Source organism: Schistocerca cancellata, chromosome 1 (genome assembly GCF_023864275.1).
Source record: "Schistocerca cancellata isolate TAMUIC-IGC-003103 chromosome 1, iqSchCanc2.1, whole genome shotgun sequence".
NCBI classification, from domain to species: domain Eukaryota; kingdom Metazoa; phylum Arthropoda; class Insecta; order Orthoptera; family Acrididae; genus Schistocerca; species Schistocerca cancellata.
The window spans coordinates 621695354-621721800 of record NC_064626.1 but is presented as its reverse complement, the minus strand read 5'-3'; the positions used below and the strand labels follow the sequence as shown (position 1 = coordinate 621721800).

Below are 26447 nucleotides of genomic sequence, written 5' to 3'. Positions count from 1 at the left end.
GTGAAACATGGACGATAAATAGTTTGGACAAGAAGAGAATACAAGCCTTTGAAAGGTGGTGCTACAGAAGAATGCTGAAGATTAGATGGGTAGATCACGTAACTAATGAGGAAGTATTGAATAGGATTGGGGAGAAGAGGAGTTTGTGGCACTACTTGACGAGAAGAAGGGATCGATTGGTAGGATATGTTCTGAGGCATCAAGGGATCACCAATTTAGTATTGGAGGGCAGCGTGGAGGGTAAAAATCGTAGAGGGAGACCAAGAGATGAATACACTAAGCAGATTCAGAAGGATGTAGGCTGCACTACGTATTGGTAGATGAAGAAGCTTGCACGGGATAGAGCAGCATGGAGGGCTGCATCAAACCAGTCTCAGGACTGAAGACCACAACAACACAACATTGGGGGTCCGCAAATGAATATTTTCCTCGATATCGAGGAAAGAAGCTGTTACGACTGTCGCTTATGTACGTGTAAGATACATGCTGGTCACCAAAAACGCCGCTGGCGTAGCTATCACGGCCTGTGGCTGGGAAGCAGATAACCTGTGTTCGATTCGCAAACACATTCTGCATTTTTTTTTAATTTGTGTATTTTCCCTATCGATATTCATAGGAACAGAAGAGTTAATAAGCTAATCAATATAGAATAATAACAAGGTAGGCAAATAAATTTCTCAATGACTCGAATTAACAAAGAATTAAAATATCAAGAAACATTCATTCAGATGGTTTTATTGTATGCATTGAAACTAAATCTCCAGAAAGAAGTATTTTAACATGTAAACCAAGTCAATATCCGCCATATTTCCAGAAACAACGGTGTCGTTGCACGAAGACTGCATTCATTAGATTTCCTTCGTGCCACGAGTAGGATGATAATATGACACCCATGTAATTGTCCGAAAGAAAGTGAGGACACGTAATAGAATGAGTGAAAGAGTCACTTTGAGACAGGGGTAATCAACCTTTTTTACCCACCACCCACTATTTTTACGAGTATCTCTGTTACCAGTAAATTTTTCTAACCGCCCACCCGTTCCACAGTAATGGTGAGTTATGAAGTAGAGAAGTAATTTTATTTTATAAAATTTGTAAAGTACAGTTGCAGCAAGTTAAGGCATGTAATAATAATAATTACTTACCAAATACGTAATATCAAAATTTATGACAACCTAAGGAAAATGGTTTTTAAAACTCCTACCGCGTACCACCACCATGGAATCTGGAGCGTCCACTAGTATGTGGCAGAGACAATGTTAACTACCACTGTTGTAAGGCAAACTGGATTAAAATTTTGATTCGTTAGTAATCCAAGTCGTTTGAAAAATTTGTTTATCTACCTTGTTGTTATTCCTGATTAATTACCTTACCAATGCCGATACAGAAAAAAAAAATCTGCAGAATGAATGAGGGAATCGAACAGCCAGATGCATTGGTCCCTACACCAAGGGGTAGCTAGGTAGAGTAGTGTTTAGCATATTGGACTCGCATTCGGGAGGATGACTGTACAAACCCGCGTCCGGCCATCCTGATTTAAGTTTTCCGTGATTTCCCTAAATCACATCAAGCAAATGTCAGATGGTTCCTTCGAAAGGGTGAGGCCGATTTCCTTCCCATCCTTCCCTAATCCGAGCTTGTGCTTCATCTCTAATGATATTGCTGTCGAAGGGACGTTAAACACTGATCTCCTCATTCTACATCAGGTGCGCTTTCATTAAACAGAGTTTTTCTTATGGGTAGCTAAACGCCGGTCAAAAAGGTTTTTATCCTCGATTTCGAGGAAATTACGCGTTTTCGGACCCTCCATATGATGATGAAAAATGCTCAACTTTCAATTACCAACGATACCGTCAGTTTTGAGTCGATTACGAGTCATGAACTTTAGGTGTGGTTTTCTCAGACACGGGAGTGATATAGAGACAAAATATCTTATAGTCTTTCATTTTATGTTGTACACAATTCATCAGCCAAATATGAGCCGAATCGATTCGACGTGTCTGACTCAGACATACCCCTTGTTAATATTGGAGTAGATCAACAGCTACGCGCACACGTGGATTTAGCGTCTAAAGCTATATTATCTTAATCTATATCAAAGATAGAGTGAGAAAATTCTGTTTCATACTTGAGATGAATTTTCATTATCGAATTTAATGAAAGATAACCGAGCAGAATCAATTTCATCATTCTTACAAAGCAATATAAGTAATGTGCTTATTGAATTTTCGTACCAAAGTATAACTGAATACTGAATTTAGAGCAAAATCATGACTGTATACTTACTGAAAGTGTTATGATTTTATCGAAGAGCATGATTGGAGGCATGTGGAAGTCGAACACAAAATACTGGAACAAGCAAGACACAAGTTAGTTTTTTGACAATAGGATGTGCAAACAGTTTTATTTTAGAGTTACTTTTTTGTGTTACGAATACTTAATTGAATCCTAAGATTTGCTGCCGAGAAAATATGAAAGAGATTTTTATAAGTTTTTGAACCATTCAATGCATATCCTGAAAAACTAGCGCATGCTAGTAAACTACACATCAGTGGGATAAACCCTCAGAACGGTAGTAGTAAACTAATTTTGTAATCGGTAGTTTTTCTTAAATATCACATAATGTAATTATTAAGGAAATCTAAGGATGGTTTGTAAAATCAATGAAGAATCGGTCATGTAGGAGAGGCTTGTGCGATCTAGCTCAAAAAGTCAGACTGCAGGAAAAAATCGCTGAGCTTCGGTCCCCTCGGCGATAGAAAATCACTTTCAAGTCTCTGTGTCCTAAAAAAAATCACGTAAAAAACTGTAATTCAAATACGGTATGTACAGTTCAGTTACGCCTCTAAGCATTTCAAAAGTCTGTTCTTAATTGTAATTAGATTCAAAGTTATATTTTCTTGAAACAATTGAAATTTTTCCCCTCCAAGGAAACAGTTACAGTAGCACTCAAAAGTATTTTGTGGTTGCGGTGTTATGTTGTTAGTGCTGTTTGCATACAGTCACAAAAGGGTAACGCGTATAACTGTGTCACTCCATCACCCGCTGTGGTTACATGTCTAGTAAAGAAGCATCGTCATAAAATAAAAAAAGTAAGTACATATTCTTTTAGCTCAAAAGTACTTTGTAATTTACTTTGGCGGAGCGGAATTCATTAACAATTATAAATTAGGCATTCAGTGTTTGTTTATTTGTAGAGACGACTAGAAGCATGCCAAAACACAAAGCATACTCACTTGATGTGAGACAAGATGTTCTGCAGGCCATGAGTACACTCTTGGAGTACTGCTGAGCGATCTGGGATCCTTACCAGATAGGACTGATGGAGTACATCGAGAAAGTTCAAAGAAGAGCACCACGTTTTGTATTATCGCGAAATAGGGTAGAGGGTGTCACGGCCGTGAGACAGGATTTGGGATGGACACCATTAAAACGAAGGAGTTTTTCGTTGCGGCGGAATCTTTTCACGAAATTACCATCACCAACTTCCTCTTCCGAATGTGAAATTATTTTCTTGACACCGACCTACGTAAGAAGAAACGATCATTATAATAACATAAGGGAAATCAGAGCTCGCATGGAAAGATATAGCTGCTAGTTTCTTCGGCGCGCTGTTCGAGAGTGGAACAGTAGAGAATTATTGTGAAGATGGTTCGATGGACCCTCAGCCAGGTACTTAAGTGTGATTTGGAGAGTATCCATGTAGATGTAGATGCAGATGTAGACGAAGAACAGAAAGTCGCAGTCTAGCGTTGCTACGGACTATAGCACATCCCAAATAGACTGAAGAGCCAAAGAAACTGATACACCTGCGTAATATCGTGTAGCGCCCCCGCAAGCACGCAGAAGTGCAGCAAACACGACGTGGCATGGACACTACTGAGACTGCAGTGGTGCTGGAGGGAACTGACACAATGAACCCTGCAGGGCTGTCCATAAATCCGTAAGAGTACCAGGAGGTAGAGATCGCTTCTGAACAGCACGTTGCAAGGCACCCTAGATATGCTCGATAGTGTTCATGTCTGGGGAGTTTGGGTGCCAGCGGAAGTATTTAAACTCACAAGAGTGTTACTGGAGACACTCAGTAGCAATTCTAGACGTGTGTGGTGTCGCATTGTCCTGCTGCAATTGCCCGCAGCAGCCGCGTGGTTCCGGACTGAAGCGCTTAGAACCGCTCGGCCACCACGGCCGGCGTACCCAGGCGAGACCTAAAGCTTTGTATCATGCGGTCATCAGGGGTACGCGAGTGGGCCTTCGATTCCGAAAGCCCATATCGACAATGTTTCGTTGAATGGTTCGCACGCTGACACTTGTTGATGGCTCAGCATTGAAATCTGCAGCAAATTGCGGAAGGGTTGCACTTCTGTCACGCTGAAAGATTCTCTTCACTCGTTGTCGGTCTCGTTCTTGCAGGGTCTTTTTCCGGTCGCAGCGATGTCGGAGATTGTTTTAGCGGTTTCCTGATGTTCACGGTACACTCGTGAAGTGGAAATACGGGAAAATCCCCACTTCATCACTACTTCGGAGATGGTGTGCACCGTCGCTCCTGCGCCTACTATAACACCACGTCCAAAGTCACTTAAATCATGATAACCTTCCTTTGTAGCAGCAGTAACCGATCTAACAACTGCGCCAGACACTTGTCTGATACAGGCGTTGCCGATCGTAAAGCCGTATTCCGCCAATTTACACTTCTGTATTTGAATACGCATGCCTATACCAGTTTCTTTGGCGCTTCAGTCTAATAACCGTGTGGATTTGACGGCGGAAACAGGATGGAACAGTAGCCACTAACCAAAGTCAGGTCGTCCTCGAAAAACAAGGATGGAGGGCAGAATGATTTTAAGCAGTCGACTGTGGATCGAAGGAAATCAGCTCGACTAATTTGGGATGACATGGAGCATCATCATGGACTGAACGTTTATGTCTCTAATGTAAAACGCTCAGTTTTCTGGTGCTGCACTGAACGAATATTCAAAATTCCCACTTGACCGATAACAAAAGCTTGTGGATTCAACGCCAAATAGATATGCAGCTGCGATTAAAGCCCATGGGTATGGAACGAAACGCTGATTTGTTCTTCAGATTCAAAAATAGTTTTATATTATTGTTACATAATGAAAGATACAAATTACTTTTGAGCTAGGCAGATTGTAATTTCTGTTTTGATGTAAATTAATTTTGTATAAACTAAATGTAGTTTTGTGCTAAATGGATTATAATTACATACTTTTCACTAATCTACTGGCAGTTTTTTTTTCTATTGCACGCTTACCTTTATTTAACTGCAACTAAGGCTTGATATAAAGTACTTTTGAGCGCTACTGCATAAACCTAATACGTCGTATCTCTATAACTAGTGAATTAAATGGAATATCTTTTTCATTGATTGCCAAAATACCTTGCTCGGCAATCAGTTTTTCCAAAGTTACGCACCGCTTAACGTTTTCTACGTATAAGTTCCGGAAAACATCGTGTTTTTGCCGTTTTGTCAACATTTAACTCGTAAGAATACGATGTTTAATGTCTCTATCTCCTACGAAAATCAAGTACAAATTCTGCAATTCACATTTGGTATAGATCTCCATAGTTTTTCTAAGGACGAACGAAATCTGTTCTTAATTTTATTTAGGGTCGGATTTACGTTTTTCTTAACACAAGCGGAATTTTCGTGTTCAGCAAAGTTTCCTAATTTGGAACTGACGGGCACAATTCTTTACGTGGCGGGAGGGAGATACAGCTAAAGCCAACAGTGCCAGGCTCCCTTGACTGTGTTGCTGATGCAGTCCAGCCCACTATCCGTCAAATGGCAAATATTTGTAATTCAGCACGTTCACGCTGGATTCTCCCATCGTGAGTATATTTCGTGAGCCGATGTAAGAGAAGGATTGAAGGTTCTAATCTGGAAGGGTGATGAGAGTCACCACAGAAGAAAAGAAGCTGGTGGAGAAGCGACGTACCTCATTGTAGTAGGGGCAGTTGGTGGATTCCTTGACGCTGGTGTACTTGCGCTGGTCGCCGACCTGCACGCAGACGACGGGGTCCATGTTGAGGCCGGCGAGCTGGCGGGCCTCTATGACGGTGACGCACAGCTGGAAGTCCTGCGCCTTGAGCGCAGCCGCGTGCGGCGACGCGCTGACCAGCGGAGTCCGAGGCCGCGGCCTGGCCGCGCCCTGCGCCACACGCCGTACGTCACACCGGCTTACCGCCGCGCCGCGCCGCGCCACCACTAAAGTGCCTATTCTCTCCCGAGATCCTCTTCCTCTGACGGTGTCTCCGTCTGTGACTGTCCTTTCATCCCGACTCCCGTCTGCTTTCAGTGCAAAGATGTGGGACGGGAGACACTCAACTTGAGCATTTCTTATTACTCGCACTTCCTTTTCGTACAAAAAACCACCGAGTAAAAAAGAAACGTCCAAGTTGAGCCGCTCTCATCTGACAACTAACGCCTCTAAGCTACAATAAAAAGCAGGGCGAGCAAGTTATCGATATTATTTTGTGGGAGAGCATCATTGGAGATTACTGGAAGTCGAACACAAAATACTGAAAGAGTCGGGACAGATGCTGGTTTATTGGTTGTTTTTTCTTTGTTATTTCATCACTCTCACCCCCTATGGGCTAGGCAGGGAGGTGGGGAGGCTGTTAGCTCTACATTAAACCCGCTCTTCAGACAAATGACAAGTGAAACTAGCTGAGATGAAAAAACACTAACATAAAGGTAAGATATTTACAAGCGATTTAAAATTTTTTGTAAAGGTGATAGTGGTGGATGTTTTTTACATACAAGGGCTATTAGGAAAGTAAGGTCCGACTAATCGCGAAATGGGACCCACTGTGAAAATAAAAAATGTTTTATTTGCAACAGTTAGCTACATCTTCCAGCTACTTCTCTACATAGTCGCCGATCTGACTTACACATTTGTCATAGCGTTGTACTAACTTTCTCGTATCCTCATCATAGAAGGCAGCTGCCTGTGCTTTCCGCCAATTACCTACGCTGGTCTACAGATCGCTGTCTGTGCGAAAGTGTTGTCTTCATAACCAGCGGATCATATAAGCAGAGATGAAACTCAGGGGGAGCCATTTACGCGCTGTATTGACCACACACTTTCCATGTAAAACGCTGCAGGAACTTCTTCTTTGCCCCTATACAGTGAGTCAGATATTGTCATGAACAAGAAAACGCATGCTAATTACGTTATGTGGGCTACATGATATCAGGCGAAGTTTCTCGCCAGGTCCTCATAATCTGGTGACCAAAATCAAAGCAACATACCACTTTTTCCCCGTCCTGTGTCTAATTCACGATATAATCGTACAAACTGTCAACAGATGTTTCCAGAAGGAAATTTTCACTCTGCAGCGGAGTGTGCGCTGATATGAAACTTTCCTGGCAGATTAAAACTGTATGCCGGACCGAGACTCGAACTAAGGACCTTTTCCTTTCGTAGGTAAGTGCTCTACCAGCTGAGCTACCCAAGCACGACTCACGACCCCTCCTCACAGATTTAATTCGGCCAGTACCTCGTCTACTACCTTCCAAACTTCGCAGAAGCTCTCCTGCATACCTTGCAGAACTAGTACTCCTGGAAGAAAGGATACTGTGGAGACATGGCTTAGCCACAGCGTGGGGGATGTTTCCAGAATGAAATTTTCACTCTGCAGCGGGCAAGTGCTCTACCAACTGAGCGAAGGTTGGAAGGTAGGAGACGAGGTACTGGCGGAATTAAATCTTGCTTGTGTAGCTCAGTTGGCAGAGCACTTGCCCGTGAAAGGCAAAGGTCCAGAGCTCGAGTCTCGTCCCGGCACACAGTTTTAATCTGCCAGGAAAGTTTCAAGTCAACAGATGTCCTTACGATCGTGTTCTGAATGGAAGATGGTATTGCGATCAACAGACAACCAAGCCAGCGATGACGTCAGGGCACCTATCAAACGGAGACGCTGTGTAACAGTCACGGATGGTGCAATAGGGCACAGAGAAGACGCCTACCAGGCTCTCTGCGATGGAGGGCCACGGGAAGAATGGAAGCAGAACAGTCGCAAACTGATGTGGCCTGATGGCTTAATGTGAATTATTCTGTTGTTTTTCCGATGTGGCGACAGTTTATGGAGACCGAAACTATATCCCGAAGACCAGGGCGGGATCGACTACGCGGAACATCAGAAAGAGAGGACCGTTATCTAGCTGTAAGGGCAGAACGGTACTACCTTAGTACTGCAAGGCAACTGGCAGCTGACCTCGCATCATCCACTTGACGTATTGTATCGAGGCAAACGGTGTGTAGAAGACCTTGACAGAGTGACCTTTATTGTCGCAGACATGCTGTATATGTAGCTCTGACGCGTCTTCACAGAAGGGAACGTCTAGAATGGAGCCGTCGACATACCACATGGGTGGTCGAACTGTGGGCGAATGTTATTTTTACAGATGTGTCTCGATTTGGTCTGGACAGTGATTCTCGACGGACTCGCATATGGAGCTAACGTAAAACACGATTTCGGGACTCAAACAGTGTGGAAAGAGACTAATATCGAGGAAGATTCCTAACGTTGTGGGCAGGGATTTTTTGACCACTCTAACACCTCTTCATGATTTTGTACGGTTAAATCGGGAAGGTTGAACAGCTGTCAGGCATCGTGACGAGATCTTGGGACCCCATTTGCGGTTGTTCCAATGTCTGTGGGTCCAGACTGCGTATTGCTGTACGATAATGCTCGATCTTATAGAGCACGGGTGGTTGATGTTTTCCTGGAAACGGAAGATATTGCACGCATGGTATGGTGTGCTCGCTCTCCCAATTTGAATTGCATAGAGCCCATCTGGAACGCACTAGGGAGACGGGTTGCATCACGTCAGCATCCACCAATCACGCGCCTAGACTTGCGAGCAGCGCTGCAGGAAGAATGGGCGTTATTGCCTCAACATGAGATTGATGATATCATTCACAGCTTGCCCCGTCGTTTGGGAAGCCTGAAGTGCTGCCAGAGGTGGTCACACCCCATACTGAGCGCAGTAACCAATTGTCGGAATGTGTGTGTAAAGTTTACGTTCCCTATTCTTTATATTGTTTCTACGAAAAGTAATCTTGCAAAATTTTGGTTTGTTGCTTTAATTTTGGGCACTAGTGTACTTGGCGGGAGACACTATTTTCTAGGCATCTTTACACGTTCACTGTGCGCTCAGAACCGAAGAGAGCGATGTGACGCGATCGATGGGCATACTACAGGCGGTGCCGAACACATCTATAGAAAGCTTCATCGGATTGTCACTTTGGTTTCCATTCCGCACCCAGTCAGACTTTACTTTCCGATTACCTCTCTTATGTACGAAACATAGTTTTCTTGCAGTTTAATTTAAAAACGGTAATAATAATAAGGTAAAATGAAAAGCAACAAGAGTACATCTAAAACACGATATATAAAACAGTCATCTTTATGAGAAGCTCTTCACTGTCACTAAAACATGAAATACATTGCCTGGGATGGGTAGTCATTTGTCGAAGAAGAAAAGGCTGGTCGTTGAGGGATGCAGGAGGGTAGCGGTATAAGGATGGACGACTGGTAGGAGTGGCTGTTCAGGGACGAGAAGGGAGGAATGGACGGACATATCGGCGAGGCTATAATATGAAGGGGGAAAGGGGTTAGGAAAAGAAAGTGCAAGGGAAAAAGAGTTAGGGAAATATAGGAAGGGGAGGGAAAGGGAGCCTGATGAGCTGGGATGGATAGGGTTGGTTTAGAGTTCGTAGGGTGGGCAAGTGTCGGGACGGACTACATTGTCTGGGAGGGAGAGCTGGTTGAAATTTCTTTGGCAGAGAATGTGGAGGGTTTGCAGGTGCAGGGTTCGTGGGGTGTGTAGACAGATGCACGGCAGCTTACCAGTATCGAAAATTTGAGAGGAAACTACAAGGTTATCGGAGTCACGTTTTCGATTGGTGTAAGTTCTTCGGAAAATTGGAAATTTGTGGTAATGTCCTATAGGACCAAACTGCTGAGGTCATCGGTGACGGTGAAAAGGCGCCTCAGACCGCTCGGATGCTCCGCGCAGCTAAGTTCTTCGGAGACGTTCAGTGTGAGTGAGGAGAGGTGGGGTTTATTGGTAGTGATATAAGGTACAAATAATTTTATCTTACAGTTACTGTTTACAGTAGCCGATTCTGTACTGAGGTACAAAATTTGTGTACAATGTGTACCATACACTGAAGAGACAAAGAAACTGGTACAATCGTGTAGGGCCCCCTCGAGCACGCAGAAGTGCCGCAGCACAACGTGGCTTGGACTCGACTAATGTCTGAAATAGTGCCAGAGGGAACTGACACCATGAATTCTGCAGGGCTGTCCATAAATCCGTAAGAGTAAGAAGGGTGCAGATATCTTCTGAACAGCAGGTTGCAAGTCATCCCAGATACGTTCAATAATGTTCATGTCTAGGGAGTTTGGCCAGCGGAGGTGTTTAAACTCAGAAGATTGTTCCTGGAGCCACTCTGCAGCAATTCTGGACGTGTGATGTATAGCATCGTCTTGCTGCAATTGCCGAGTTCGTCGGAATGCACAATGGACATGAATGGATGCAAATGATCAGACAGCATGCTCACGTACGTACTGTCAGAGTTGTGTCTAGACGTATCAGGGGTCCCATATCACTCCAAATGCACAAGCCCCATAGATTCACAGAGCTTCCACCAGCTTGAACAGTCCCTTGCTGACATCCAGGGTCCATGGATTCATGAGCTTGTCTACATACCCGTAAACGTCCATCCGTTCGATACAATTTGAAACGAGACTCGTCCGACGGGGCAACATGTTTCGAATCATCAACAGTCCATTGTTGGTGTTGACAGGCCCAGGCGAGGCGTGCAGTCATCAAGGGTACACGAGTGGGCCTTCGATTCCAAAAGCCCATACTGATTACATTTCGTAGAATGGTTAGCACGCTGACGCTTGTTGAAGGCCCAGTATTGAAATCTGCTACAAATTGCGGAAGGGTAGCACTTCTATCAAGTTGAACGATTCTCTTCAGTCGTCATTGGTCCCGTTCTTGCAGGATCTTTTTCCGGCAGCAGTGATGCCGGAGATTTGATGTTTTACCGCATTTCTGATATTCACAGTACATTCTTGAATGGTCGTACGGGAAAATCCCCACTTCATTGCTACTTTGGAGATGCTAGATGCTGTGTCCCATCGCTCGTGCGCCGACTAAAACAACACGTTCAAACTCACTTAAATCTTGATAGCCTGCCACTGTAGCAGCAGTAACTGATCTAACAATTGCGCCAGACACTTGTTGTCTATATATTGAAAGGTGGCTACACTGAGCCACAGCGCCAAAGATCGCGCCAGAGAGTATTGTTCCGCCGCCTCCACTGGCAGTGATTATTGAGACGCAGCGACAAGCAGTGCTTGCCGAGAAGTTGTGGTGGACACTGCTTGTCGTGAAGTCAGAGTGAGATGTGGTAGTGGAGAGTGTTGTTCCATGTTTTATGCAGTGGTTTGATGGGAGAGATAGCAGATGTTGTTCTAATGGAGATATTGTAATGGTCAGAGCGCATTTCGTCAATATATATGGAGGTAATAAACTCTTTTTTCTTTTATTCTTTCAGTGTCCTGAATAGTGTGTCATGACAGGTTCAGTCAACAAAGCATCTGGCGTGTGTTCTTGTATTAGAGTGTAATTTTGGTTTTCTTGCACAATTATAGTATTTCTAGTTTTCTTTTATCACGTCAGTATAATTGGTATTTAAAAATTCTTGTCTTGTTGAAGAAGAACCGTGCCAGATGTGCGTTGAGTCATACTACCACATACAGAACAGCTACACTTGTGCTTTGTTGGTTTCGTAGGTTTTATAGTTGCTGGGGACTTAATTAATTAATTGTATTAACTGAAATTTTCATTTCATTCTTTGTTGTTGTTCTATGCAGTCAGATTGCGTACTAAAACTAGTCAGGGCCAGCCGTTTACGAGACTTGCGTAATCGGACTTACATCTACAAAAAAAAAAAGATATTTTCATTAATATTTAATAAAGCCCCCATGCACGTGGCGACCGCTGCTTCGGATCGTCCCTTGGAATTCTTCTGATTGCAAAAATAGTAGACAGTAGTATTGTTGTAGTAATTTGTAGCTTAGTAATTGTAGTCTATTTTGCATGTGTAGATTTGGTAATCGGCATTCTTCTAATGGTATTTTTCAAAATTTAAATTTGTTATCTTGTCTACGGGTTTGACAATCTAGTGCAATTATTTCAATTGTTCGTTAATCGTGTTTGAGGGAAACATTTCGTGTGAATGGTATTGTTGGAGAGAAGGAGTCATTGTGTGTAATTTTCGTACAGTGACGAGCTTTGTATATTTTGTAAATGATTACGCGATCAATGAAAAAGGCAAAAATGATGAATAGTGAGAATGACGAAATTGTTAACATGGCGAACTCGCCAACACAGGAAAACAGTGTGATGGATAATGAAGTGGAAAACAATGTAGTAAGTCGGGAAGATAGTCCGGAACCATTTCAAAATTTTTCTCAATCAGAAAATTCACAGAATACGAGATTAACGATAGAAGATTGTGGAATAGTATCGAACACAGATAGCTTTATGGCTATGCAGAAGGAAGTTAGTTCTGCGGGAAATGTTAGGGGCGAAAAGAATTTCGAACCGGCTAATATGGAGCAGTTGATGGGTGCTATATTACAGTTGGGATCACAGATGGGAACTTTGCGATCTGAATTTAAAACAGAGATAGGAACAATTAAAACAGAGATAGAAACAATTAAAACCGAGATGGGAACTTTGGGATCTGAATTAAAAATTGATATGGGAACAATGGAAACACGGTTTGGATCTGAATTAAAAACCGAGATGGGAACTTTGGAAACACGGTTAGATTCACGAATAGTGACATGTTTCAAAAATATGAAAGATGAATTAAAGAAAGAAATCAGAGAAGAAGTACAACCGATTTTGAATTCTCACAATAATAGATTAATTGCAGTAGAGATTAGACAAAGGGAACAGGATAGAGAACAGGAGGAAAGAGATCGCGTGATAGTACAGAAATTTTCAGAGTTAAATTTGCAACGTGCACACGATAAGAAAGAAATATTTGAGAGAATCGAGGAATCCGTACCAAATGACAGAATAAATAACTTAACGCAACAGTGTGAACAGTTAACTACTAAATGTGACAATACCGAAACCCGAGTCGCGACACTTACGGAAGACGTAAATAAACAGAAAGAACAAATAGGTGATTTATCGGAAAGAGTTGAGGAAATTTCAGACAAATTGACAAATCTTAGTTTAAATGGGGACAGAGATTCTGATGATACAGCTCCATTACCATTTGCAGAAACCGAAGAGTACCAGAATATAAATAAGCATGTTGAAAATCAGGGAAAATTCAATGAACGCGTGAAAAGGGAATTTGAGGCATTAAAAAAGCAAGTCAAACAAATTGAAGGCGAAATCGTAGGAAAAGACAGCAGAAGAAATCTAGAATCACAGATAGCAGAGGGCTTTGAAGAAAATAATTTGTTTCATTTACGGGATGCGACAAGAGAGCGCCAGGCGCGCGAACTTTACAATAATCAACATTCGGACTAGGACAGACGCGGTAGGTCTTTGTCGCCACGAGGCGAAAACTTTGACTATAAACACTTTTTGACTGTTCGGAAATTTAAGATCTTTCGTAATTCGAAGAATGAGATACATCCATGTTCATGGTTAGATCAATTTACGTACGCACTTCCGCCAGATGTGCCACAAAGTCACAAACTAGAATTTATGTGCAGCTATTAGTGTCCACAGGGGATTCACTACTCTAAGTGAATATGTGCCGTAGCGAGCATAGGGCCCCGAGCTGTAGTGGTGCTATTTCTCTTTTAGTTTTCTGTACCGCTGCCTACTCTTTTACTATTCTTTGCATCTATCAAAAACAACTCTTCTACTATCAATCTATCTAGAGAGCGTGTAAAAAATAACCGGATATGACTATTTTACCCAAAAGTGACTTCGGAAAATACCGTTTGGACTTACTGTATCTTCAGCAGCATTCATTCGTAGTTTAAACGAAATTTTACCTATTTATCTTCGTGACAATATTACTTCATATGTTAACGACATTCTTATTGCTAAACGTTCTTGGAGTGAACACAACAAAATTTTGGATTCATTATTACGTATTTTTGCAAGAGTTGGCATTACAGTGAACTTAGAAAAATCTGAATTTGGTCGTTCTCAGGTGAGATTTCTCGGTCACATTATTTCTACAGAAGGTATTCTTCCTGATCCAGAGAAACTAGACGCTATTCGTAATTATGCTGTTCATACCACAAAACGTGATGTTCGTAGTTTCCTTGGTGTCTGTAAATTTCTTAGACGCTTTGTTAGATTGGACAATTTTGTCACACCTCGTTTTTGCGATCTATCTGGAAAGTTCTTTTTAAACGAAAATCGGTCGACAACTCTGTTTGGTTAGTTTGTATTCCTGATGAGTGGGTTAATAAGCTGATTTGGTATACGCATTTCAGTTATGCACACTTTGGTCCCAGAAAATGCTTTCATAAATTACGAGAAAATTGCTACTTCAATAATATGGAAAAACGTATTCGATTTGTTCTTGCCAAATGCAAATTATGTCAAAAGGCTAAGCCGCCAACAATTTCTCATAGAGCACCGTTGTTTCCTATCATTCCAGCAAAATTAAAGGACATGGCTGCAGTTGATTTGTTCGGTCCAGTGGTTCGTTCTACTAATGGTTTTGCGTACATTTTCGTAGCAGTGGAGTTGACATCAAAATATGTGTGTTTTACACCGTTACGCAAAGCAACAGCTCGTTCAGTATCTAATGCTTTCATTAACCATTTTCTTAAAGAAGTTGGTCATGTTGATAAGGGTATATCAGATAATGGATCACAGTTTCGTTCTAAAATTTGGCTTCGTACTCTACGGCGTCGTAAAATTAAACCAATCTTCATTTCACTTTTTCACCCTCAATCTAACGCTTCAGAGAGATGGATGAAGGAAATCAATAAATTGTGTCGTCTTTATTGTCATCAGAATCACAGAACGTGGGATCAGTATCTTCATATTTTTCAAAACATTCTGAATGAACTTCCTAATGACTCAACTTCTTTACCGCCTATACTGATATTAAAAAACAAAGCACCGACAAATCGCATTTTTGAAATCGTTCCTTTTCCGCCTTCACGGAAACTGCGGCATTCTGAAGTTGTCAACCTGGCGCTACAAAATATTGCATCTGCGGCTGCTAGAAGAGAGAAATCCGCTAAGCGTCCTGGTCGTTTAAAAATCTTGTCAGTTGGTCAAAAAGTGTTAATTAAGTCTCATCGTTTGTCTCACAAAGGAAAAGGCTTGTGTCGCAAATTTTTTCTGCTTTATAACGGCCCATATAGAATTCGCAAAATTATTCATGATAACACTGTAGAAGTAGAAACTCTTAAATCACGACGCTCTAAGGGAATACATCATATATCAAACGTTAAAATTTTTGTGGAATGACATACTTGTGAGAAACTAACAGCTAGATGTAAACATGCGGAGAGTACAAAGGATACCGTGCTGTGTTTTGGCGGCGGCACATACTCAAAGCAACAGTCAAGTCTGCGCGCCGCACAAGGCAGTCGTTGACCGCAAACAATCACTTCCTACGTCACGCGCCTACAGCTGATCGAGCGCTCAGTGCGAATGCACTGACAGCCGTAAACAAATACAAAGTCTTTCTCCGAATAAAATCAGTATAAAGCTACAATGACTTGATGAATTATGTTATTAACATTCAGTATTTTTCAGGATACGGTTCTATAAAATATTTAAGAACTTCAGGTAAATTCTGTGCGTGTCCGACGTTAAGACGACTTGCTATTGAGAAATTTTCAGGAAGAATGTAATTTCCAAGAAGAAACTAATAAACTAAAAAAAAGGTAACTGTTAATTGAGTTCATTTTCAGGTAACATATTTCCACTTAGGTACATACTTTAGACGTAATTTGCTGCTCGCAATTACGTGATTCATACTTTGTGCTAAATTTCATGTTCTATGAATTTACTTGTGAAGCGACGTGCTTGCGTACGTTAACTGATTTTGACAATGATTATTAATGAACTGGGTTGTAACTTGTGTATATTATGCATCGCTTGACTGCACTGCTTTTTCACTGATGTCATATTTTTTAATTATGTGCCTGCTGTGCTTATTTATTTAAATTATAATTGTCACCTGATTAATTGTGCTGATGTGGTTAGGTATGTAAGTTATACTTTGTGATTTATCTGCTTGCGCCTTCATGTTTATTTATTAAGATTACATATGAACATTTATTTGCTTACGGTGATACGATGCTGATGACCTGTTTATTACGTAAGATATGTTTGCTGCTATGCGTATGGATTGCATATTTATACATTTCTGTTTGTTGTCACAACTACTCTTTAATTTGGTATATAGAAATGCTGTTGTACTGTGTATGAACATAGAGTTTAGGTTACACTATTGTATTAATTATAGATTGTTTATTTGGCAGAGCCTCGTTGTAAGAATTGTGCTGCATCCACTTGTTGACATTCTGTTCACTACTGCTATATTTACTCGCTATTGCTTGTTTTGCTTACGCTCAGTGCTTTATATTTTAACATAAGAAAATGAACTGCAGTAATTCGACGAGCGACTTTAGTACAAGAAACATCACAGAAGTCACATGAGCTGGAGGTTTTATGGAAGCTGCATAAATTTATGCTAATAGGAAGGAAGCTAACGATATGACATACCAAAACTAGGTTTAGACCATTGACAGTTATTACACTGCATTTTTCGTGAGCAACTGAAACGGGAAGTGACACTTGACACAAGAAATACTCCACATGTTTGCTTCTGTTTGCCATAATTCTTGAAGTGGTGTCCACACTGTGAAAAATTAGGATCATTCACACTCCGTAATCGTACTTAATTACTGAGAGTTATTCGAACTAAGTCTGTTAGAGGTCATGTATGCATTCTTTGTTTATAATTCATAATGAGTAGAAGATTTTGGTCAGATGGATTACACAGAGGTTGTGTGTTGACAGTGTGTCTTCGGATTGTATGGGATGATGAGGTTTGCATTAGGATTTTATCTGTACTTATTCGAGGAGACTGTCTAGAGGAAAGAGTTGTTATGGAAGTGAAATGATACTGGCAATAAGGTTTATATGTATCGACGTATTGAAGAGGTATTATTGAGGTATTGAGATTATATGAAGTTGATTGGAGTTTTGGTGTATAAGAGGTAAAGTAAGTGAGGTGCATTTTTTTTTTTTTTTTGTTGGTCTATATGGAACAAGGAGGATGAAGATATCAGACTAGAACACTAAAATGGAAGGAAGATTGTCTACACACACTTTGTTAAATCACTAAGCAGTATGTACTTTTTTTTTGGAGAGAGGAAGTTGCATATCTTGGCACACTGACAGTTGTTCAGCAACCGTACATTTTGATCTGGCTTGGCAAACATTGGTCTTGACATGATGACTATGACGTTGACTTAACTATTATTGACTGTTATACATTGCTGCCACTACCACTTGATACACATGATGAACATCAAACCTTTGACAGAATTGCATTTACACAGTTAACACTATTCAACTATGCAGTAGTACTTAATGTGGATGAAAGATGAGTGAGTGTTTTTTGTGTGTTTTCCTTTCCTAATCCTACCCACCTATCTCCTAAATATTATTTTATTTGTTTGTAGTGGCTTGCACTGACACCCATAAATATTATAGGTTTACTGATGTTTGTGATAGTTAATATGACAATTACCTGACATCATTTGTGTGTTTATTAGAATTTGTATGTTTAGTGTAAGAGCATTGTAAAAGCATTTGTATGTGTATTCAAACTATTGTTCATGCTTGAACTGTCTGAGTAGTGATGGTGAATATTATGAACTGTTACCTGCACTTTTCAACATGATGTGTGACACTTAGAAATGTTTAATTTCTGATGATGAACTGTGTGATCAGTGATAGTAAATATTATGGACTGTTACTTGTACTTTTTCTACATGATTGGTGCCACTAGGACATGTTTAATTTCTGGTGATGAACAGTGTGATCAGTGATAGTGAATATTATGGACTGTTACTTGTACTTTCTCTACATGATTGGTGCCACTAGGAAATGTTTAATTTCTGCTGATGAACAGTGTGATCAGTGATAGTGAATATGATGGACTGCTGTCTGCACCTACTCAACAATGCTGGGTGCCACTGATGGACTGCTTCTACTGAAATGATGTCACCTGATGGTGTCTGCACCTACTCAACATTGCTGGGTGCCACTGATGGACTGCTTCTACTGAAATGATGTCACCTGATGGTGTCTGCACCTACTCAACATTGCTGGGTGCCACTGATGGACTGCTTCTACTGAAATGAAGTCACCTAATGCTGTCTGCACCTACTCAACATTGCTGGGTGCCACTGATGGACTGCTTCTACTGAAATGATGTCACCTGATGGTGTCTGCACCTACTCGATATTGCTGGGTGCCACTGATGGACTGCTTCTACTGAAATGATGTCACCTGTTGGAGTCTGCACCTACTCGACATTGCTGGGTGCCACTGATGAACTGCTTCTACTGAAATGATGTCACCTGATGGTGTCTGCACCTACTCGACATTGCTGGGTGCCACTGATGAACTGCTTCTACTGAGATGATGTCACTTGTTGCTGTAGCACCTATTCAACAGTGCTGGGTGCTACTGCTGGAACTGTCAACTACTTGTTGTGAAAATTTGTATAAACTGATTTTTTTGTGTATTACTGTTTGTGAAAAGTTATGAGACTCTTACCTGTACATATTCGTCATTGCTGACGCTATTGATTGAACTGTTTAACCACATAATACTTGTGTAAACTATTATGTAAAGTCACATGTATGAAAGAATTTGTATTGCTTAGTGTATTTTATATATTAGGCTATTGAAAGGTCAGTGCAAAGCCAAAATTTTATCTAGTTATATGATATTTACGTATTAATATTATCTTTTATTTTTGTCTGTATTTTTTTGACGAATTTGGTGGTATTTTCACCACCAATGCTGGCAAAAATACCATCAAATTCTAGCCCGTGGAGGAAGGGCATATGAAAGGTGGCTACACTGAGCCACAGCGCCAAAGATCGCGCCAGAGAGTATTGTTCCGCCGCCTCCACTGGCAGTGATTATTGAGACGCAGCGACAAGCAGTGCTTGCCGAGAAGTCGTGGTGGACACTGCTTGTCGTGAAGTCAGAGTGAGATGTGGTAGTGGAGAGTGTTGTTCCATGTTTTATGCAGTGGTTTGATGGGAGAGATAGCAGATGTTGTTCTAATGGAGATATTGTAATGGTCAGAGCGCATTTCGTCAATATATATGGAGGTAATAAACTCTTTTTTCTTTTATTCTTTCAGTGTCCTGAATAGTGTGTCATGACAGGTTCAGTCAACAAAGCATCTGGCGTGTGTTCTTGTATTAGAGTGTAATTTTGGTTTTCTTGCACAATTATAGTATTTCTAGTTTTCTTTTATCACGTCAGTATAATTGGTATTTAAAAATTCTTGTCTTGTTGAAGAAGAACCGTGCCAGATGTGCGTTGAGTCATACTACCACATACAGAACAGCTACACTTGTGCTTTGTTGGTTTCGTAGGTTTTATAGTTGCTGGGGACTTAATTAATTAATTGTATTAACTGAAATTTTCATTTCATTCTTTGTTGTTGTTCTATGCAGTCAGATTGCGTACTAAAACTAGTCAGGGCCAGCCGTTTACGAGACTTGCGTAATCGGACTTACATCTACAAAAAAAAAAAGATATTTTCATTAATATTTAATAAAGCCCCCATGCAATATGCTTTGGCGACCGCAGTGCCGTATTCTGCCTGTTTACATATCTCTGTATTTGAATACGCATTGCCTATACCAGTCTCTTTGGCGCTTCAGTGTAATTAGCAGCGAGAATTAACACAAAGGAAAGCACTCGAATAAAGGTAAGTTGGGAAAGAGCCAAGTGATACGTCACTTGTGTGGAAGTACGTTCTCAAACGGGCCCTGATTGTTTTTTTCTCTATTCTTCGATTAAGTTACACAGTGTCACGCTACGTAGCAGGTCATATTGCACCATGCATGTGGTATAATGGTGTTAACTTTCTTAAATATAGGCAGAGTAATACGAATAATGTATTGGAAATGTTTGTATACTAAGCAATGACGATAATTCTACGGTCTCTTGAGGTCCCCACTACGTTCAGCATGTAACTTACTGGGTGGTCGGAAAACAAGTATTACATCTAGTCTGCCTAGGGTCCTATTTCATTAGAAAGGAACGAAGAAAAAGAACGTCAGCTTATCTCATTGTTGAATGGAAAGAGTGAATTTGATGTCTGCACGTAATTTTCAGGAAAATAAAAACTTTTAAGTAGCTCCGAAAACTTAAAGGTGCATTAAAGACACTAACTCCAGTTATGAAGTCAACAAAAGTAAATTAAATTTAGCTTGGTACAATTAAGTTAATATTCGGTGAATACGACAATCATTACTCGAATTTAAAAGTACAAGTTCCATTTTATGCCTAATTATTGCATTTGTGCCTTATGCTTCTCACTATGGTTTTCGATATTTGATAGATGCAAACAATATGCGTGATTGAGTTCGCCTTTACAGATCAAACGTGGGTCGGATCGAGCTCAAAGTGCCGAAATGCTGAGCTGACAGAGGTGTGGTTTTCTTTTCATAATATTGTAGAGTATATAATTTCAAATTCGCATATGGCCATCCAGATTTAAGTTTTCCGTGTTTTCCCTAAATCGCTCCAGGGAAATTCTGGGATGGCTACTTTGGAAGGGCACGGCCGATTTCGTTTCCCATCCTTGAAGCATTCCAAGCTTTCGCTCCGTCCCTAGTAACATCGATGTCAATGGGACTTTAAACCCTAATCTCCCTTATCTTTTAGTGTATAATCAAACGATTTCCACCCCTTTTATTAGGAAATTTGCGGAATGGGATGCAGATTTCGTTTTAAGACTCTTACCTTAGAGAAGTTACATTTTAAAGAGATTATGGAAGCGTTTACGGTCATGTTTGTAGGCAAATGAGAAGATGAGTGACTTCACGTGCAATGGCTCGCAGTAGGTAAGCCATATACATTGCCAGACGCTGTAGAATTTTCGGCTGATAGAAACATTAGAAGAATTGTTACACAGGGTCTACTATGCAGAAAATACGGGCTAAACGCAAACAAAGCTAAGATGAAAGTGACGAGTGGAAGAAAATGAAACGTCGGTGATTTTATAAATATCAAAGTGGGGAAGCATTAAAAAAGGGTAACACGAGACTGATGAAAAAATCTGATGCAACCGAATGAAGCTTTCTTCTGGAAATGAGCCCTACTCGTCTTAAAATTGAAATGAATTAGAGGAAGATTGTTTTTCAAGTTTTAAGTCTGAAGCACTGTAGTGGCTAACAGACCATGGAAAACTGCATGAGAATGAAACATGTTTTTTCAGAATACCGGAGAACAAGAAACTGAAAGCATTTGCAATGTCGTGCTGCAGAAGGAAGTTGAAGTCACAGTTCATCAGCTTCGCGGCTTACATCCTTTAGTCCATTCCGCTTTAACAATTCATTACTTTCCAGGACGTCTTTCTGAGGAGAGTAGGATGTAGCTAATTTTCATTTGTAATTTAATCACCTTGTATTTGACCCAATTGTTTCTGATTTCATCAGTTCTTCGTCTGAGGATTTGGTATATTTTTATGGTGTCGTTGTTCCTTATCTGAACTCTTTCTGATCAACTGTTTTCTGCAAGTATAAACCTCACTTATGCTGCTTGGATCAGACATTAATCTCTTTGGTGTAGGACCTATGTTTCACTTGTCTATAATAGAATGGGGGAGTAGTTACGGTGTTAGATTTTACGAAGTTGAAAGTGAGACTAAAGCTAAAAGAACCTTAATTTATGGAGGGGATAGGGGGCTATAGCTGGTCGAAAGGATAGTGTACTGATTCAAGGATTTGGAGCACACTGAAAAGACCTTGAAATAGAGTGTGGAGTGATTAGCGGCGAAGAGGTGAAGACTTATGTTGGCAGAGGCACGGCGGTGGCGATGGTTAATTGAGGAGAGAGGACATGCTGGAATTTCTTCAAGTTCTCGAAATGTGAATTGTCGTGGATGTTCTAGTTCGTTCAGGAGGAGAGAGAACTTAAATGGCTAGTCATAGACGCATGCGAGAGAGCTTTCATTGGCGACCATAAGAATAGGTCAGACTGTAGATGTGAATGAGAGTGGCAGGCTGTAGTTCTCGCGTCAGATTTTGAAGTACTTTGAGTATATTATGGGGTTTCTGTTGGACAGTTATAAATAAGGTTTTCAGGTTAATTTTTAGTCGAAAGCTAGCCGTAAACGCTTCAATGATTTTGTAATTTTGGTGGGATAATGGCGTGTGGTGAGATGCAACTTGGGGAGATAGATTAGATGGGGCAATTTGTCTTATGCTTGATTAAGGTGGTGAAACGATTTCGTGCTATAGTGAAGCACTGGATAGCGGGCAAAGATCGTGGTGTCATCTGTGCACTGAACTAGTTTGAATTTAGGAGACGACTTGGACATGCCAGCTGTGTAAAGAAAAAAGAAAAACTTTTCCATAGATGCAGGATTGGATGAAGATGTTGGGTGATGCAGGAAAATAGACATTAAACTAAGTTCACCAGACAAAATGTTGGTCACCCTTCGTAAGACAGCACTCTGGTCGCTTTAGAGTACTGTAGGTGGTATACAACTGATACCAGTAGGTTACATGAACCTCCACCATTGACGCAAGTCATGCTTGTGAAGTAATATCTGTACGCATAGTCGGTTGTATGATGGATCGACGTAGAAGACTGACAGAATGACGGAAAGGATGTAGCATGTTTTGACGTGCGTATGATTACGCCGTGAATGTGTCAATGAGGACGGTCCTGTGAGCCTACAAAAAATGGTGTGCGACTCACAGCCATCTAAGGCTGTCCTAAACGACAGGGACACAAGAAAACAATCAGTCCTTGTAGTTAACAATTGGCTTCAAAACTTACAGGAATTACTGATCTCAATGAATGCGGGCCTATCTTAATCAGTTACCGAGCGAACACCGCGAAGAATGCAATGGACATTTGGAATAGGGTAAGTCGCAAAAGCCTATTACTCGCAGCGACTCATAAAGCTACACGTCTTCAGTGGGCAAACAATGGAGAGACTGGGCATTAAATAGCTGGAAACATTTATTGGGGTGCGCAAAGTTGGGAAACTGGCTCTTTTCAAATGATGCGCGGTGTCGATTGCATCTATGGCACAATAAAGCGATCAGTCGGTGTTGTACGGAGAGTTTGGTTCAGATCAGAGGTAGCAGTGTGATATTTTGAGGATGTTGACTTTGGCCTATCTATTCAGGTTACCATAAATGTGAACCAAGAGTTGCCATTAGGGTCTAGACAGACAACGATAGCCAATTTCACAGAGCTAACCTCATAGTTCGTGGTTTGAAGAACAGTGAGGCATAGTGCCGCACGTCGAGTGGCCCGCTAAATCATCCTGTCTTCCACAGTATGTGCGAGCTCCACTACGAAAATAAAAGTGATGGACTGTGTTCACAAAATTACCGTATTATTCAAAACAGCCTTCGCCTGAATTAGTACTATGCTGAACTCGTGTTAAAAGCGTTTTGAAACACTCACTGTAGTCCTTTCTTGGAATTGCGTGAAATACTGCAGCAGAATTTTCTTGGGTGTCCTAAACTGCGTCGTAACAGCGTGCTTTCATATCCAGCATCAATATGGGGAAGAAGCAGAAGTCGTCTGAGGGAAACGGGGTGAATACGGCGGGTACTCTAGGTGTGTGATCCGTTCGCTAGCATGATCGCTTTGTGGGCTGGGGCGCTGTCGTGGACGAGCGATCAGGAACTTACCTCTCGGTATTCGGCTCGAATTCTGCAAATTCTCGCACACAAACGATGGAGGAATTAACGGTTTGATCTTCTGGTACAAAATTATTGTGAATGATACTTTTGAAATAGAAGAAAACGGTTAGCAAGACTCTTTTGCACGCGTCTTTTCTTTGGTTCCGGCTTCTGTGGACTCAATCAGGCTGCACTGTGCCCGTTTTGTAAGGGGCACGTATTAGAAACGCAATGTCTCAACGTCAGTTACAATCGATTTCGTCAAATTATTACCACTTTGGGCTGCCTGTAACACGTCTTCGCAATGTTGGACTCTGCCATGTTTTTCCTCGCCTGAAAGTGCGTGCGGCCCTAACCGCCTTCAGACTATCGTGTTGTCCAAATTATCGGTCAAAATTCTGCACACTATTATTTCCGGTGTTCCTGACATCTCCACGATGAGTCGTGCAGAAACACGTGTAGCTGATGCCACGATTTCGGTTATTTTTTTGCACATTTTCGTCCGTGCGACTTGTTCGTACCATTGACGGTCGTGGTGCCTCCTTATGTTCCCCCTGCCGTCACGAAATAGAGCACACCATCGGAAAACATTTGAACGACTTAAACAAAAGGTACCACGAACACTTTTCGTCATATCAAATGTTTCATTGGATGACTTACCTTACTTAACACGAAATTTGATGTTGCCTGGATGCTCCACCGTTATTTTCCGACGAGTGTCAGACACGCACTGTTACATTCGCGGCCAGGACGCCTGCTGCAGCGATGCTAGTTCTTTGAGCTTCAACACAGTTGCTGTTGAAACTTCAAGGATCGTAACGCTCCATCTCGTCACAAGATAGCATTTCAGTTTGGAATTTCAGAAAAGCAGTCCTGTCGGGACTGGGACACATTGTGTAGCCCCATGGAAAAAGCTGGAATTACCAGGAACAGCATGTGAAACGTAGGATTCAGTATGCGCACAATTCAGCAGCAGTACAATATCTGATCAACAGTGAGTGGATTCAGGAGGAGATAGGATGTGCGAAAAAACTTGTGGACTGTCTTCCTCGCCAAAATGAGGTCAATTTCAAGGGTAGAGGCGGTCTTACACGGTGTTAGCGAGATGTCTCTTGGAGGTGACAATTTTTTTTATCGAGTTTCTGTATGTCCATCATTTTGACAGATCTTGGGGACGACGGCCGTTTACGATTGAGAGAAAATGAAACGCCTACAGCCGACCTTATGATTTTATTTATTTTGTAGCAACTAGTTTCGGTGCTTCAATGAGTCATCTTCAGGCTGTAGTTGAGGCTGAAGAGGCTGACACGATCCCTATATATGCCGCATCAGTCGCCTACATATAGTCTGTCGGCAAACTGAAGAGCGAGCGAGCGAGTCCCCACTCTGCCAACCCAGCTACGTCACAAGGCGCTGTTACAGGCTGTCTCACAGCGTAGTACCGTCCCTGCCCGCGGCGCGCGCTTTAAATCTGTAGTGACGCCGTGTACAGATACGTTTCGGCTGTGTTTATTTTTAGACAAATGCATTAAGACCATAAGAAATACAAAAATGATAGCGTCTTCCGAAACACAATATTATAGAGTAAATAATATTAACATAAGAACGGTAGTCAGGATTCTACTACAGACACAGAAGCAAATGCCTGTTCATATGAATGTATGTTCCTCTATTGCTATTCGTAAAACGAACCCCATATAATGCAATCAGTCTGTAGAATTTAAGGCTTGTTCTTATTTTGTGTTTCTACTGGTAGAAGTTTTCTTTGAAGGACTGCATTGAAACTTAACAATTCTTGCAACACGAAGAGTATTTAAAAAGTAAGCAGAAATTTATAATTTTGTGTGTTATATTAGTCCGATTTGCACTACTTTTTTGTCACTGTGTTTGTAAACATGCCTCAAAAGTATGTGTACAATGTTATGCATATAGGATGTTTACTCTGTTGTCAGCTTTAGAAAGGTTACATGTGTTTTGGTAGCATCAACGATTATTTGTTTTGTATAAAAATAAATTAGAGAATGTGTATTAAATTTTGTTACAAGAATGGAATAAAGTGTTTGAAATTTTTGGAAATTGTAAATATTGCTTTTGGTGAGCCTGTTATGAGTAAACCAAGGGCAGACAAGTTGTATAAACATTTCAAAGCAGGCCTTAAAGGACAGCGGTTTTACAAGAATGGATGAGATTAAAAATGCACAGTTAAGAGACCTATAAACTATCCCGAAGAAACAGTTCCTAAAGTTTTTCGGGAATTGGAAAAAGCACTGGCATAAGTCTATAGTACGTAATGGGGAATATTTTGAAGAGGATAACATTGCTGTACATTAACAAATACAGTTCTTACCAAAAAATAAAAATTAATATGTGAATGCACCTCGAATTTTTGCTTAGAAGTCCAGAATCTGTGTACGTGTTTCGAAGGAAATTTCAGCAGTGTTTAGAATAGCTGTTGCGCACATGTTTTAAGCAATATGTCATAG

The 26447-nt window shown here is 41.1% G+C and overlaps 1 protein-coding gene across 1 annotated transcript in view; it reads right to left on the bottom strand.

The window, feature by feature from the left end:
- Positions 1–26447, bottom strand: part of LOC126161969 (otoferlin-like) — a 994328-nt gene that overhangs the window by 268656 nt on the left and 699225 nt on the right. The window contains exons 6-7 of the mRNA XM_049918162.1: positions 5961–6173; positions 2287–2349 (exon numbers count right to left, since the gene is read on the bottom strand). Coding sequence (XP_049774119.1) covers positions 2287–2349; positions 5961–6173 — 276 coding nt within the window. The remainder of the gene's footprint in view (positions 1–2286; positions 2350–5960; positions 6174–26447) is intronic.